This window comes from Boleophthalmus pectinirostris, unplaced genomic scaffold (genome assembly GCF_026225935.1).
Source record: "Boleophthalmus pectinirostris isolate CB_2022bp ecotype Guang Dong unplaced genomic scaffold, ASM2622593v1 HiC_scaffold_21, whole genome shotgun sequence".
In the NCBI taxonomy this organism is placed as follows: Eukaryota; Metazoa; Chordata; class Actinopteri; order Gobiiformes; family Gobiidae; genus Boleophthalmus; species Boleophthalmus pectinirostris.
Window position 1 is genome coordinate 14,222,302 of NW_026571175.1, and position 14,718 is coordinate 14,237,019.

Below are 14,718 nucleotides of genomic sequence, written 5' to 3' on the forward strand. Positions count from 1 at the left end.
TTTGTGCAGTCGGTCATGAATCTGTAGCCTGAGGAGAGGGCTCTTTTGCAAAAATAATAAAGATTCTAATGAATATAGTCCCTGTGGAGTTGCTTTGATTTCACTGTTTAATACAAACTGCTTGGGAAATTAATTTTCTTTTATGCATAATATGGATACTGCACTCTGTGGGACATTTAAATGACTGAAAAAGAAATCATTAAATCTGATTATAGTTATTGTTCAGCTATAAAACTTTTTGGATTAAAGAAAAAAGTCCTATATTGTACTCCACAGGTTTATAAATCAACACAGCTGTTGCTGTCAAATTGTTTTGGTGAATTTATGAAAATTAATTGATGCCGTCTGCAAATAGTGATGCATTTTATGCAGTTTAAAGGGCTCATATTAAGTTATTTTCTGATGTTACAAGGTTGTTTCCTCATGAAAATCATACATGTTGTGTTTTGTTTCATTCATACGTTTAACACACAAACCTTGCATATTCAGTCTGAGATCTGCTCTCAAACAAAAAATACTCTATTCTACCTTGTGATATCATGTAAGAGCCTCACTGTCTTTTTAAACTCCATACACCTTCACCACAATCATTTGGATAATGTCAGCCCTGGGTCAGCCCTGGGAAACGTGAAAACTACTGCTTCATGACATCACAAGGTGGAACAGAGCATTTTAAGCTTTAGAGATGGGTTAAGGGTTACTCAAACGTGTGAATGAAGCAATGAAGCAAACACAACTCCATGTTTTTGATTAGGTAACATTATAACATATCTTAAAACTAACTTTTTGAGTAATATAGGACCTTTGAGCAGAATTTAAAGATGCAAAATGTAACTTCTCCAGTGGGGGGAGGGGATGGGGCAATCAAAACGGAGATGTTGTTAATTATTTGTCTTGCATTTATCCTACTGTTGTTTTTATGGTCTGAAAATATACAGAAAAACAAGCACTCCTACTATGAGTGGGCATTATCTCCACTGAGTGAAGCATGCTGTAGACCCCTCACCAGAAAAGTTACTCTGTGCACCTTTAATATTTGTGCTCTTTATGTGGGAGCATGGTTTTAAGTTTCAAAGTCCTTTTTCATCCTGCTTGAACTAAACTAAATGAAATAGGAACGCCACTCATAACATTTGATCCAAAGGAAAGCTCCAGCTGTACACCTCAGTAAAGCAGGTTTGAGGTGTTCATTTGCATTTGAAAAGAAAGACCGAAATGGAGCTGACACCCTTAATGTTCACAGCACACGTCTGGAACAGAGTTTAAAGTCTGGCATCTTTGTAAACTGCACCCGTTTGGAATATATTATTTACATTTCATTAGACCAAATCCAATAAGTATAGGGCTGCGTACAACTTATTTTTTACACCAGTACTTAAATGATACTTCAATTTTAGTGGGCTTAAGGAAATAGATGTTGTGCTAATTATTATTTCAAGTATTGAACTAGAAAAACAAATAAGCCCTTTAAATGAGTGCAGTGAATAGCTTACCGAAGAGATATCACCCAGTGTTTCACCTTCATTAAACTTCTAATCACTGCAGAGCTTTAGTCGCCTTTAATTAAGCCTGTGCAATTCCCATCTTAAAAGGCCCATATTTTGCTATTTTTGGATCTATGCTATAATGTTGTTTACTCTTCACAAACATACCTGGAGTTGTGTTTTGTTTCATTTTTAACACACAGAAGGTCTTCTCAAACAGAAAACGCTCTGTTCCACATTGTGATGTCGTGGTAATACAAGTGCTCCACTGCGCTTTTAAACTCCATGGACCTTCATTAGAATCATGTGGATAATTTCAGCTCAGTCCAGTCTCTACCACACAAAACACAACTGAAGAAGGTAACATTATGACATGCCTTAAAGGGACAGTTCGGAATTTTGGACATAGGACCTCATTTCCTAGTTAGCCAAAGTGTTGGAGACGTGTGAAGACACTTTTTTAAAAATATTCCATCCTTTCCTTTTATTTGCAGAGGTCGCTGGTGCTACGCTAGTGCATGTCAATGGCCATAGTTAGCCTGCCACTAAAAACAGTCTTACCCACTCCACAAAGCACCCGAGGCAAAACAATTATAACGCCAGACTGTTGATGTGAATGTCTGTGTCGATAGATTAATATTAGAAGTAAAACCAATCTTGCAAGGATTTATTTCTAAGCAGCAGCATTGGCTTGTACTTCCTGATAGAAAGTTTGGCAGCAGCGGACTGATATATGAGGAAATAGTTCCTCAACGAGCAACTATTCATACAATGCAAGGTTAGTTTTATTTCAAACATTATTCTATCAACACAGACATTTACATCGACAGTCTGGCATAATAAGAGATTTGCTTTGTGGAGTGGGTAAGACTGTTTTTAGTGGCAGGCTAACTATGGCCATTGACATGCACTAGCCTAGCACCAGCGACCTCTGCAAATACAAGGACTGGATGGAATATTTTAAAAAGTATCTCCACATGTCTCCAAAATTCTGGCTCACTATGTCCAAAATCCTGCACTATCCCTTTAAAGGAGAAAAATCAGTTTGTTGACTGTACAAAAGTTAGGTGGGTTGGGTCCAGTCGACAAACTGATTTTTCTCCTTGCCATGGATTCTACCTGGACGACTGAGGGATTCTTCGCATGTCCCTTTAAAGTTCAGTCAATTTTGTGTAATATAGAAACTTTAACTGTCTCGTGTATGTCTTTACAGTTAGATAAGCCAATGCTGTATGGAACTTACTATAGTCTTTACTCTTTGCTTTATAAGGTGTGAGTCTACAGCAGCCGTGCCTTCTCCTTCTGACAGTGATGTGTACCAGGCAGAGCGGTTCTTAGGAGTCACTGAGGACCCTCCACCCAGGCCCAAACAGCACCATCTCAGATATATCATGTTCAAGTGCCCCTCTTCACTGTCTGTTTACAGCTATGGGACAACTGGGGCTGCTCAAGGACACATTCTTAAAGGGCTCTTTTGTGAAGCTGGTAAAAAAAAGAAAAGAAAAGTGAGTTACGGTGGAGTGATGCAGTTTGGATGCAAAATTTTAGCACAACTTGGCAGGCAGAATGGGGATTATTTTGATAGTGCCCTGAATAAGAAAAGTAGGGTATACGATGTTTTAATTATTTTACAGCCTGACTGGGTAGTACTCATATTCTCAAGTAATTTTTAAATAAAATATATAGTTTTCAAAGATAATTTTTATAGTGTAAATGAACTCTTACTTCAGTAAATTTTTTGGTCTTTCTATAAGTGATTTTATGTTGATAATATTAAATGATTTGAACTTTTGGGGATATGGTATAATTATGGTATAACCTTTGAAAATACCAGATTTTGTTAATTACTGTTTTGTCCTTTTGTCCTAGAATTTTTCTAATAGGCTGCTTTTTACTACTTAATACTCTACTTGAGTAATGTTATTTTGAAGTAAAAGCTACTATTTACAAAAAAGAAAAGATGAAAAAAAACAAAACAAAAACAAAACAACACTATTTTCTATTTCACTTTATTCCTTTTAAAATAAAACGGTTATACAAATGAACATTGTGGCATGATACAATAAAAGATTTCACAAATTTTTTTTGTAAGGAATGGAAATAAAATAGAACAGAAAAAAGAATTTTGGACTTTGATAAAATACTTTAAAAGAAAAGAAATAATACAACAGAAACAATGGATTGTAATTAGACACTTTGTAGGCATCTCACATTGTCCAGAACAATACAGTGACCATTTGAAGAAAGACCAGCATACGTCAAGGATTCTAAAATGTATAGAATAAATACTGATACCTACTACTACCGACTTCTCCACAATGACTTCTCCGACATACAGTGCACTGGTATATGCAACAGTTTCAGGACTTTTTTCCATTCAACAGATATATTTAGTTCTAGGATAGGATGTTTAAATAGGTCCAGAATTTAGGTGAATCATTGCTTGAGAACTGCAGAAGCTCGGGGTCTTAGGATGAGAAAGTCTTCAGAACTACAAAACAACTCACCCTTATCACCAGACTGCATCGTGGGTGTCAGTATTAATGAAAGGCACTATGGGATTTCAAATACTTCTGAAAACTTCCTGCTGGACTAGATTGTCTTCATTTAGTGTGAGTCTTGGAGGGGGACCTGCTTAGCCCTGCTCCGTCTGACAGGTGGTGTGGCATTTACCATTCCAGTGCTGCGTTCACAACACAAAGCACACAGAAACCCTGCTGCGCTGTGGCCACTGCATTTCCTCTGGAGGAAATGAGATTTTGGTGACAAAATGGAAATGAGCAGCCCCAGCACAGAGCTGTGATATGAAGGACATAATCAGCCAACCAGGAGACACTTCCTGCTAATACAGATGCGATCACGCAAAGGACCAACCGCCCCACAGCTGGAGCAAATCTGTCACCAAGAGATCAAATAATAATGTGTGTTTCACATTGTATAATCATTGTGTTGTGTCTAAAAGATAGGGATACAGATAACCTAAGTTCAGAAAATAAAGTTGTAAGTCTGTTTTAACCATATGCTGCATTACAGTTCTCCTTAAAAGTTAAGACTGATCTTTACTCGCCAGCTGTTGGGTTGGAGTCATAAGTGACAATAATGACAAGACAAATAAAACTCTCCATCTGTTGCTGCATGCATTAATGGAGTTGACTTATGTTAGGGTGATGTAGTAGACAAAAGTAACAATATAACTATAAGTAACAGAAAGTTACAGTAAGTCTCTTCATACTGCAGGAGGTCTTGGTGTTGACTTGTTTGAAGATAAGAGGATAGGAGGAAAACTGTAATGCAGCATGACCTGTTCATTTAAAGATTTGTTTCCACTACTGCATATATAGCATAAGAAATGCTATGGATCCTACTGGAATGGCTGAGGGATTATACAGACACTACTGCATATAGTTATATGAAAGCTCAGTGCCCAACTAGGGAGTGGTTTCACAAATGTGTTTTAGACCATTTATACCAGATTAAAATAAAAGGTATTTTGTTAAGCAAATACATCAAAACAAAAATAATATGAACTTAAAAAAGCACATATTCTTATGTCGACAAATTTTTTTCCCTTTTTATTTCAAACATAAAAAGTTTGGCTTCAAAGCAGACCCAGTTCTAGCCTGCTGGATTTAGGTGAGCAGACTGAAAATGTAAGTGAGCATGAGCAAAAATAGAGATGAGTGTATTTTTATTTTCAGAAACAGAATGTGACATGTGTTTAAATGGCACTCACACCTTAATTTACTTTTAATTTTAGAAGCAGGGTCATTTAGGACATAATATAAAATGAAGTTCTCTTTTGCATACATGTGTATTCTTAAAAGAAAACAGACATTGAGAATGAATAGATGACATCAGTAAACACTCTTGTCTACACTGTAAAATCTAAACATACCAAATAACTGTGCATTGAGTAATGTTCAAGTTTCCTTGTTTAATCATACTGCAGTCAACTGACCTAATGCCCACCATTTTCACATTGTTTCACATGCAAATCTGTGCACAACACTATGTGTCTTGAGAAAAATTTGTTTTTGGCATAAATCCAGCAGTTTAGAGTTAAGCTGTAACACAAAAGTTGGTGTTTGTCAATTCAAATATTGGCAAGAACAGTTGACATCAAAGCCCAGACAAAGTCTTTTGGTCTCCAGGCTCCAAACTTTGCAATCTGGATCTCCTTCACATGAACAGTTTGCACCCAGGCTTCAGGCCTTCTGGAGGGTTTCTTCTGCTAAACTCTAACAGTCTTTAGTTCACTCCAATGTCTTTGTGTTCTCCAGGCCTCTGTCTCTGCACAGGCCAGTGACCGACCAGCGGAAGACTGACCAGCATCACTCCACTGACAAGAACAGCCACCAGTGAACAAACACCTTTTTGTACATCAGAGAATGATTTACACGGGTGTTACATTTGAGGAAAAAACTAAACATGTTTAAAAAGAAAGTCAACTACTACTCTATGTAGTAGAATCAGGTAATGAAGCAAACCAGAAATGAACAAAATAGGTGAACCAGTGTGTGAAACAAATGAATTCTTAAGTAACAATACAACTGGTGTGCTATACAAATGGGTATAAAGTAATTTACATACTTAAAAAGTCTTATAGACATGTGAGGCTAAACAGAATGCAAATTGTAACACTCCCATTTAAAGGTTTAATTTTGGATTGATTTAATATTTACCAACCGATAGTGTTACTGGTGATAAACATGTGGGCCAAAATGTGACTTAAGTGAGGGTAAAAATAACTTAAAATAACACTCAAGAATTCTCCTCTGCATAAAAACAAATCTTGGGCTGCAGTCTGAGTTGTCTGATTGTTTGCTTGTATTAATCAATATCTCTAGGATAAGAAGGATAAGACCTGTCAGGGAGTCTATCAAAAATACACCTTATGGATTGAACATCGATATTCGCGGAAATGACTAAAGATGATTTAAGGCAGAGGGTCCATGCAACAATCATCAGCATATTTGGACAACAAAAGGCTTCCAAAGAGTCCGTGGGAGTGGACATTAAGTACACTATATATTCATGTATGTGCATAATACTGACTACATGCACAGATCAAGGGTAGCATATGATGGTACAGTGTGTGCATTCCTAAACACTAGCAAGCAGTCACTCCAGTGGAATATAGACAAAATGAGTTGTTTTTGTAACATGTGTTCTTAAAATGCTGCAGGTTTTGTTCATGTCTTATTTATGGCTGTGCTGTGTCTTCATATAGACTCTGTAGGGCAGCCATCTTGGTGCTTTGGTAATGGCAGATACCTCTACATATCCGCAGCTCCAGTGTGCTTGGAGGTCCGTAGAGAAGCCCCCTCACAGAGCTTTGGCACTGGTGGTATGGGAGGTGGTGTGGGATATGGGCTTCTGGGGGTAGCGGCTGTAATAGTAAACCTGGAATAAAATGGCAAAGTCCACGAACACTTGGAGGAGACCGCAAATCCAGAACTGGACCGGAGCCTGGGTCACGAGGAAGTATCCCGTCTTGAAGGTGTCACCGCTCGTCCACATCAGCACCATCTTGATGCTGAAAGAGAACAAAAATAGAATAAATAAATAAATAAATAAAATTGGGCCTCAATGCTACAGTAAACAGAATTTTTGGGCCATCAATGTCTAGGTTTCAAAGGACATTTTCATAATTTTTAAGCTTGTTGTGTTGTTTGATTTGTGTATAATTAAAGTACATATAATAGCTTTTAATTTTTTTTTTTTCATTTAGTGCGTAATTAGACTACAAGAGCTCAATATTTATCATAGTTTTACACCTGTCAAGTGGGAATTTGTGAATAGAAGTTGGGAAAAAATTTAAGAAATTAGAAGAGGGAAAAAAAAAAGTAATAAAAAAACAAAATTCAATCCAAAATGCAGGGGCAATTTACACAAGGAACACATTTTTCAGTTTAAACATTCATTTAAGAAAGTAAAGTTTTTCAAATATTAACTACAGTGTAAATCTATTACATCTGATACCCATGAACCAGAAAGTAAAATTCTAAAGTCTATCCCGTATCCAGGAAGCATTGACCAAACAGGTAGTTTTCCAAATCTGTCTATATTTATTCATTAAATATAGTGATATAATTGCACATAGTGGAATTGCTTCATACAAAAAGACACACACTGCTTTCCAAGAGGTGCCCGAGATTAGTTTAAAAACAAGGAATAAGACCTTGTTGAAATATTTATAGAAAACCTCACCATTATTAAAATACATATATGCATGGATTCATGTCTTGAAAATGGATAACCAGATTCCATTGTCATTTTTTTTGAGTGACAGGCTGCATTAGCATCTCGTAAGGACACCAATCTCTGATCAACATATTGCTCCATGTGTCGTCAGGCTTTCACATAAACACATATTGCAGATGAATGTTGTCAAATGGCAGAAAGCTGATTTTACATGATAGCACATTGGTAGACAATGCAGGCTACACAAAAGAAGCACTTGTATCTTACTGGTAGCTTTTATTCATTTCCTTCCACAGTGATTTATTTTTTTTCAATTGTGCTATTCCAATTAGGTCATCTACAGAAAAGCTAAAGGGAAAAAAAGGAAAAGCACAGTCCCAGAAATGCAATTGTGGTTGGACCGAGTAGAGAGCCTTTACCGCACAAACCATGACAAATTGGATAAAAACATCTTGCTGGAGCACAGTCCTCATACAGTATAGCAGTTATATTTAGCTTTTTCATATATGGACCATTTTGACTCAACAAAGAGTGACATTAGATGTTTAAAATGAATCATACTCATAATAGCATGACAACCTAGTTAGCCAAATCTGGAACAATACTACTTTCACAGATTTTTCTAGTCTAAATGTATTATAAGATACTGATATAACTAAAGTGACACTAAAAATATTGATCCATGAGTAATGTCAATGTACCACCCCAGAAATAAGAACTACACCTGGTTTCATTCATGTCATCGCTCAGTTCCACTGGCAATTAATGGATTCTGTAGCCATTCCAACACTTTCATTCTGAGTGATAAGATTCTCTGTGAGCACCATGGACACTCATTGTTGGATGTCTGACACCACCTGAGGACATGAAAACTCCAGCTCCTGACCCTAGCGCACGCTCTTCTCGCTGTGCGTTCATATAATCACTATAGTATTTTCTCCTTTACTCGGTCAGGGAAACTAATGAGACACAGGAAGCCTAACGAGTGCTGAAAACGCAGGTTCAAAACTCCACTCTGCACATTGTACTATTATCTGTAGGGAATGAACAGTGAGGTACACACGTCTATACAAGGCAGGGGCGAGGACAGGAGTGTAAGGTTGTTCTTTCATTAGTGTGATAGCTGCAGGATGAGGTGCCCTATAGCCTTCATAGGGAGTATCTGACTAGTGCACTGCTCCCTTGAGTGAGTGCTGGTGTGTGTTTTGTGTATAAACTTGATTCCTGGTGGCTGGAGGCAAAAGTGTTAGTGTAGACAGTGATGCTGACAAAAGAAAAGACTGAGCCAGCAATGTCGACAATACAAGGAGAGCCTTCACCCGACGACTTAGATTAAAAAAAAGAGGTGGGTTACACTTACATTTACTCAACTCAACTCATACATTTTACAGCTCATCCAAGCTGCTTCTTCAGTTCTTCAAAACTGAAGCTTACACCTTGTATAAGCTGTGAAACGTATTCGACCAAATAAAATTTTGTCCAGTTGACAAACTGAATTTCTCCTCTTGCCATGGTTTCGATCTGGACGACTAAGAGATTGTACTCACCTCTTTCTGCTTACATTAACTCGAAATCATAAACCAGATTATAATATTCAATCATCATTGAGTATGTTGAGTAGTACTGTTTTTAAAAGTACAATATGAAACTTTTCTGGTCAAGGGTCCACCACCTGCTTGTCTCGATGGAAATGTAATTGCATTTTCCTGGAATGTTCCATAGTATGACATTAGACTTATCTATCTCCACCAGGCAAAGTGACAAGTCAGATTTGTGGAGAGCAGAAAACAGTAAGAATTCTTTTGTTTTTCAGATACGTTTAAACCACAAAAACACATTGATCCACACCAAAACCATCACATTTCATGCAAAGCAATAACATCTCTATGGAGACAACCACATGGTTCCCCATAACCAAAAAAGCTACACATCACACCTTTAACTCCAACTGTAACTATAATTATTAGAGTCACTTCCTTTCATTTCTTTCATTACTTTAGCTTATGATATTAAACCTTGTACCATTATACCTGCCCCAGCTCCTGAAGCTAGCTGCCTGCTACAATCTCAAGTCCCACTGATCCGTTTGAAATGTTCTCACTCAGGCGTGTCAGTCTAGTGGGTCAGCACTATTTGGAAATGCTTGGCAGGGGGTTCTCTTGCACTGAGATGTGTTGTTTCGGAGAGAAATGGTGGATTTGTCTCTCGCCGACTCACTTTGAGAAGATGAATCACTTATGGGGCTTGTGTGACCTGATTGGGTGCTCTTGTCACTGGTAGAACTTTAGATAATTGAGTTCAGAGCTTTACAGAAGAAAGCTGTCATGAGTGCGTATAGGGTGTATATGATGGTAAAGTGGTCTATTTGAGCTTTGAACTAACGTTTTCTTGTCACAAACATACCTAAAGCATTTGTACATATTTGAGTCATCCTGCATAACTCCCTACATCCAAAATGGCTCGTCCTTTTGGCATAAGCACTCTGTGACATTAATTCCTTTGTGTTTTTAAAGTCCTATGCCATCAGTAAAATTAAGATAACATTAACTAATATACCTCCAATTAATCATAGGTTCATACTATAATACTATTAATAAAATAAAACAAAATCTAGTAAAAAAGAAAGCAGGCATTTCTATTCTAGAAATAAAAATGCTTTTTCATATGAACATTTTCTAATAGTCAGTTTCAATAGTGCTCAGCAAGACTCCACTGATGTTTTTTTTCATGGCCAATGCAGATTGTTTAGGCTGATTAAAAAAAAAAGTACCACTCTCCCCTTTTTTTTTTTTTTTTTTACCATAAACCTTTAAAAAAGCTGTGGAGTCATGTTTTATGTCTATCTCTTCACATTAAAGTGTTAAAATAAAGCTTTCTATCTGGTCTTTGGCAAGTCAGCCAAAAGCCAATACACCAAAAAGTGCAAATATCAGCTCGATATATTCAGTTGGTCTATCTCTAAGCAAGTGGATTGATTCTTTTAAAAGTGCAACACAGAGGAAAGAGAAACACTTAAGGAATGTACACGATTTTTTAAAACATAAAAAGCTACTACATTATACGTTGTCTGCAGTGGTCCACAGTTATTCCTCACTTTCTTCACACAATCCTAGCATCCAAATGATCTCCTGCAATGAGTTTATAATCTTCACTTTCAGAAGCCAGAGTGCAGTTTTACCACAATGCAAACAGCATGCTAACAATGTACCAGAGTTCCTTCCTGGTTTGCGAATGATAAAAAACAAAACAAAAACAAAACATAGTGTTAGACGCAGACAGCACACAGTGGTCTCATTTTGACCCCAACTGTTCTTTTTCTACAATATATTTGTAATGGGGTAAAACAAATACAGCCTCTTCTGAAATTGCCTTTACTGTAAACACTCATTCAGTAGAAGTGCTGAAGTAAACACTCCAGATTTAGTGCTGAATCTATGCCATATGAAACATGTGTACCATTGAAAGCACAGGATCAGAGAGCTGAAGAAGGCCCAGCCTCTGTAAGCCTCTTTACACATGTAAAGAAGGGATGAAGCCTCAACGTGTCTGCTCTGCTTAGGCACTGGATTGGCAGATCTCTCAGTCAAACCCTCTGAATTAAACATGTTTCAATCACCTCAGCCTTTTGTAATATTCATTCTTATTTTACTTCCTCTCAGAAATACTGTAAAATGGCTTTATTCTCCAGTTTACTCTGCATGTCTCAGGACCTTACATCCAACTGGTTGCTGCATGTTTGCATCAGACAGAAACCTACAGCCAAAGAGACGGAAAACAAATCAACTTAGACTTAGATCAACATCTCAGTATTTGAATTCTTGTGTCAAAACACCATATGGCCAAAGAAGTTAGGAACTGTATGTTACCACACTCTGTACGACCTTTAAAAAAGGTACTAGAATTACAACAGAACCTGGATTGCCCTTATTTAAGCCGGTTCACGTAGAAGTATATCTCGGTATATGGAAAGGCCATGCCTTATGTGAAAGCTCAGAGTCTCCAGAATTCACTCACTGAGCTGCAGATGCTGCACTAGCAACTGACTCATGAGTGTCTGCTGGTGCTGGGGTTTAAGTAGTGACTATTCAGATCAGAGACTTCAACAACTAGCAGCAAATGAGAGACTTTCATGAGGCTCATTCTGCTTAATATAATCATCCAAGAACAAAAACACCAAATTATAACATTAACAACTTGGCCATCGTGTCCAGTGTTTTTGAACAAAGTATATATCAGCATTACAATTGTTGTCAGTAAGAGCTACATTTGCACTGAACATGTTTACCTGGTATGTGTGTTAACACAGATCAGTCAAGTTTATGGAATTTAATATCAAAATCTTACAGTTCCATTAATATCAATAAGAAAAGCAGAATTCAGCTTTGCAAATGCCACTCACAGTGCCACTGTGGTGGTAAGACACACACTTTCACATATGCAAGGTGTGGTGGGTAAAATGTCTGGTCTGATTGGACTATTCCCCCAAATTTTTCAAGATTTTTAGGCCCTAAGTCTTTACTTCACAGGATAGCTGTAGTGAAAAATGGGGAGAATGAGGGTGGAGCCATCAGCTGAGTTGGAAATTTTAATACCGTCATGTTGTTACACAGTAAAAAGTACTGCAAAATAAATTCTGACTTAAATATGTTTTAGTTTAATGTTTTGTTTTTGGACCTATATTCAGGTTAGTGGGTGAATGCTGAGCTAGTGCTGCCTGAAGTTGCAACATTTTGAGCATCTTAGGTTGTGGAATGCTTTTGACATGTCAGAACTAATTATTATGTCTTAGCCAACACAGTCTATAAATACAATGGAAGAGGAGTTAGTATTTAATCTCATTGATATCATCAAACGTTAAAGATAAAAGTAGTCATCTGAATATTTGGATGTCTCTAGAGCATAGACAACTTGGGAGACATTACTGTCCTCAAAGTCTTAACTAGCATCAGCAGACATCCCACCATCAGTATCTGTTCTGTGGGGACAGCAGACTCTGCACTAAATAAGGCCTGGCAGACTTATCTGGCATAGTGGGACTGGGCTCAAAGGCAGTACCTTATAAGGCTGGTCCTGGCAGTGCGACAGTCCCATCACTGTGTCTCTCAGTCCTGTGTGGGGTTTTCTGTGCGTATGGCAGTCTGGACAGTATCAGTGTGCTCCTGACTAGCATCACACTAACAATAGCCTCAGCTAAGTACTCACAAATAAACAGAGCGCTCTCCCATCACACTCAATCAGTGGTGACATTAAATATTACATACTACTGGCACTGCACTGAATACATATAGGCTAAGGGGTACCCAATACAGCTAACAATACAGCTTATATTAACATAAATATAGAAACAATAAAATAAACATGAACAGAAATGCTAGACACATGATTTTGTCAGCAAGCACAACTTGTCTGCATTTCTTTGTTATATAATTCAAATGCCACATAGTATGTATGGACATAGTATGTATTCTAAAATAAAACTGAAAATACAAAAACAAATCAAAAAGAATTTTAAATACTTCTCATAAAACTTTATATTTTCACTAACCTTAATTCATCGTGCCAGACGGTAAGATGCAATACAATGTAAAAGCAAATAATTTAACCATATCTAGTTACAATTACGTAATTACATGATAAAACTAGTATTAGTTACTCCTTTCAGCAAGCATCATCCAAAGTGTTCTTGCTCTATATCAGATCAAACACCACATGATAATATAAGAAATTATTACTAATTTGTGTGTGTTTTACAGTTCAATTGTAAGTTTTTTCTACCATTACGTATTAACATTTTTCCTAAGTTGAGTTGGAAATTTTAGTATTTTTAGTATTGTGACAACACTGTACAGTAAAAAAGTACTGTAAAATAAAGTCTGACCTAAATATGTTTTAGTTTAGTTTTGTTTATAGTCCTCGATTACACAAAATTGATTCTTATGAGCTTTAAGCCTTGTTATAATGCCTCCTCAAGAACCTGGAGTTTTACGTCATACACGCATTTGAGTAATTCTTTATTATTAGTCCGTTTACATCTACAAAGCTCAAAATGCTCTGTTCCTCCATGTGATGTTATGAAGCAATAGTTTTCATGTTAATAGCTACCTTTTACCTTTTGGCTAGAAGAGATTAGATATCCCAGGGCTGAAATTATTCAAATGATTTCAGTTTGAGAAACAAACTGCAGGGTTTGTGTGTTAAACATGGGAATGAATCAAAACACAACTCCGGTTATGTTTTCATGAGGAAACACTAACACAGCCCAGAAAACAGCATGATACGGGCCCTTTAAAAGTTTTACAGTGTCACTCAACATTCAAATCCCTTGTGCGATGTGGAATATTAAGCACTGCAAAATTTGTGCTTACAACTAACTTTTTAATTCTATTGTATGAACAAGCTGCCAAATGTAGGGCACACTGGGGGATTTGGCTTTGGCATTTTTATCGCCTGCTAGCTTCCAAAGCACCATAAGAAGACATTTACTGTGGATATTATTTTCTAATCACTAACACCTTTGTGAGTGCATCTGTAAATAAGAGGGCGAGTTTATATCAGTGTTCAAGGGCCTCATTAAACCCATGGACCATTGTTATTAATACACAGATTTATGAAATGAGTGTGTCCAATACTGCTGATGTCACTAGTGCGAGGTTTAAGTAGTTGAAGTATCCATGGCATGGGCTTCCTACAACCTTGAGTGCGGCTGGTATCATAAAAGATGCTATAAAAACAAATGGGATGACAACAGATTTAAAACTTTTATTGGATGTTAGGTCGATGCAATTTAATGCACTGTGGTCAAAGTCAAGGGGCAGCCTCAAGGTAAGTAGTTGCTGCCAAAACTGTATTTTAGCAAAAAAGATTTCTTTTATTGTTTTTTACCCATGCAATAAATATGTACAAGGGAAGATACCATTACATGCATTACAGAAAGAAGTGATTTAAGAAGCCCATATTATAATGTTTTTTTCATCATCAAAACATACCTAAAGTTGTGTTTTGATTCATTCACACATGTTTAACACACAAA

General features: G+C 37.0%; 1 protein-coding gene across 3 annotated transcripts in view; it reads right to left on the bottom strand.

The window, feature by feature from the left end:
* Nucleotides 1–3,477: 3,477 nt before the first annotated feature.
* Nucleotides 3,478–14,718, bottom strand: part of slc66a2 (solute carrier family 66 member 2) — a 36,617-nt gene continuing 25,376 nt past the window's right edge. For all 3 annotated transcript variants that reach the window (XM_055157361.1, XM_020932723.2, XM_020932722.2), the window contains one exon: nt 3,478–7,020. In XM_055157361.1, coding sequence (XP_055013336.1) covers nt 6,810–7,020 — 211 coding nt within the window. In that variant the 3' untranslated portion in view covers nt 3,478–6,809. The remainder of the gene's footprint in view (nt 7,021–14,718) is intronic.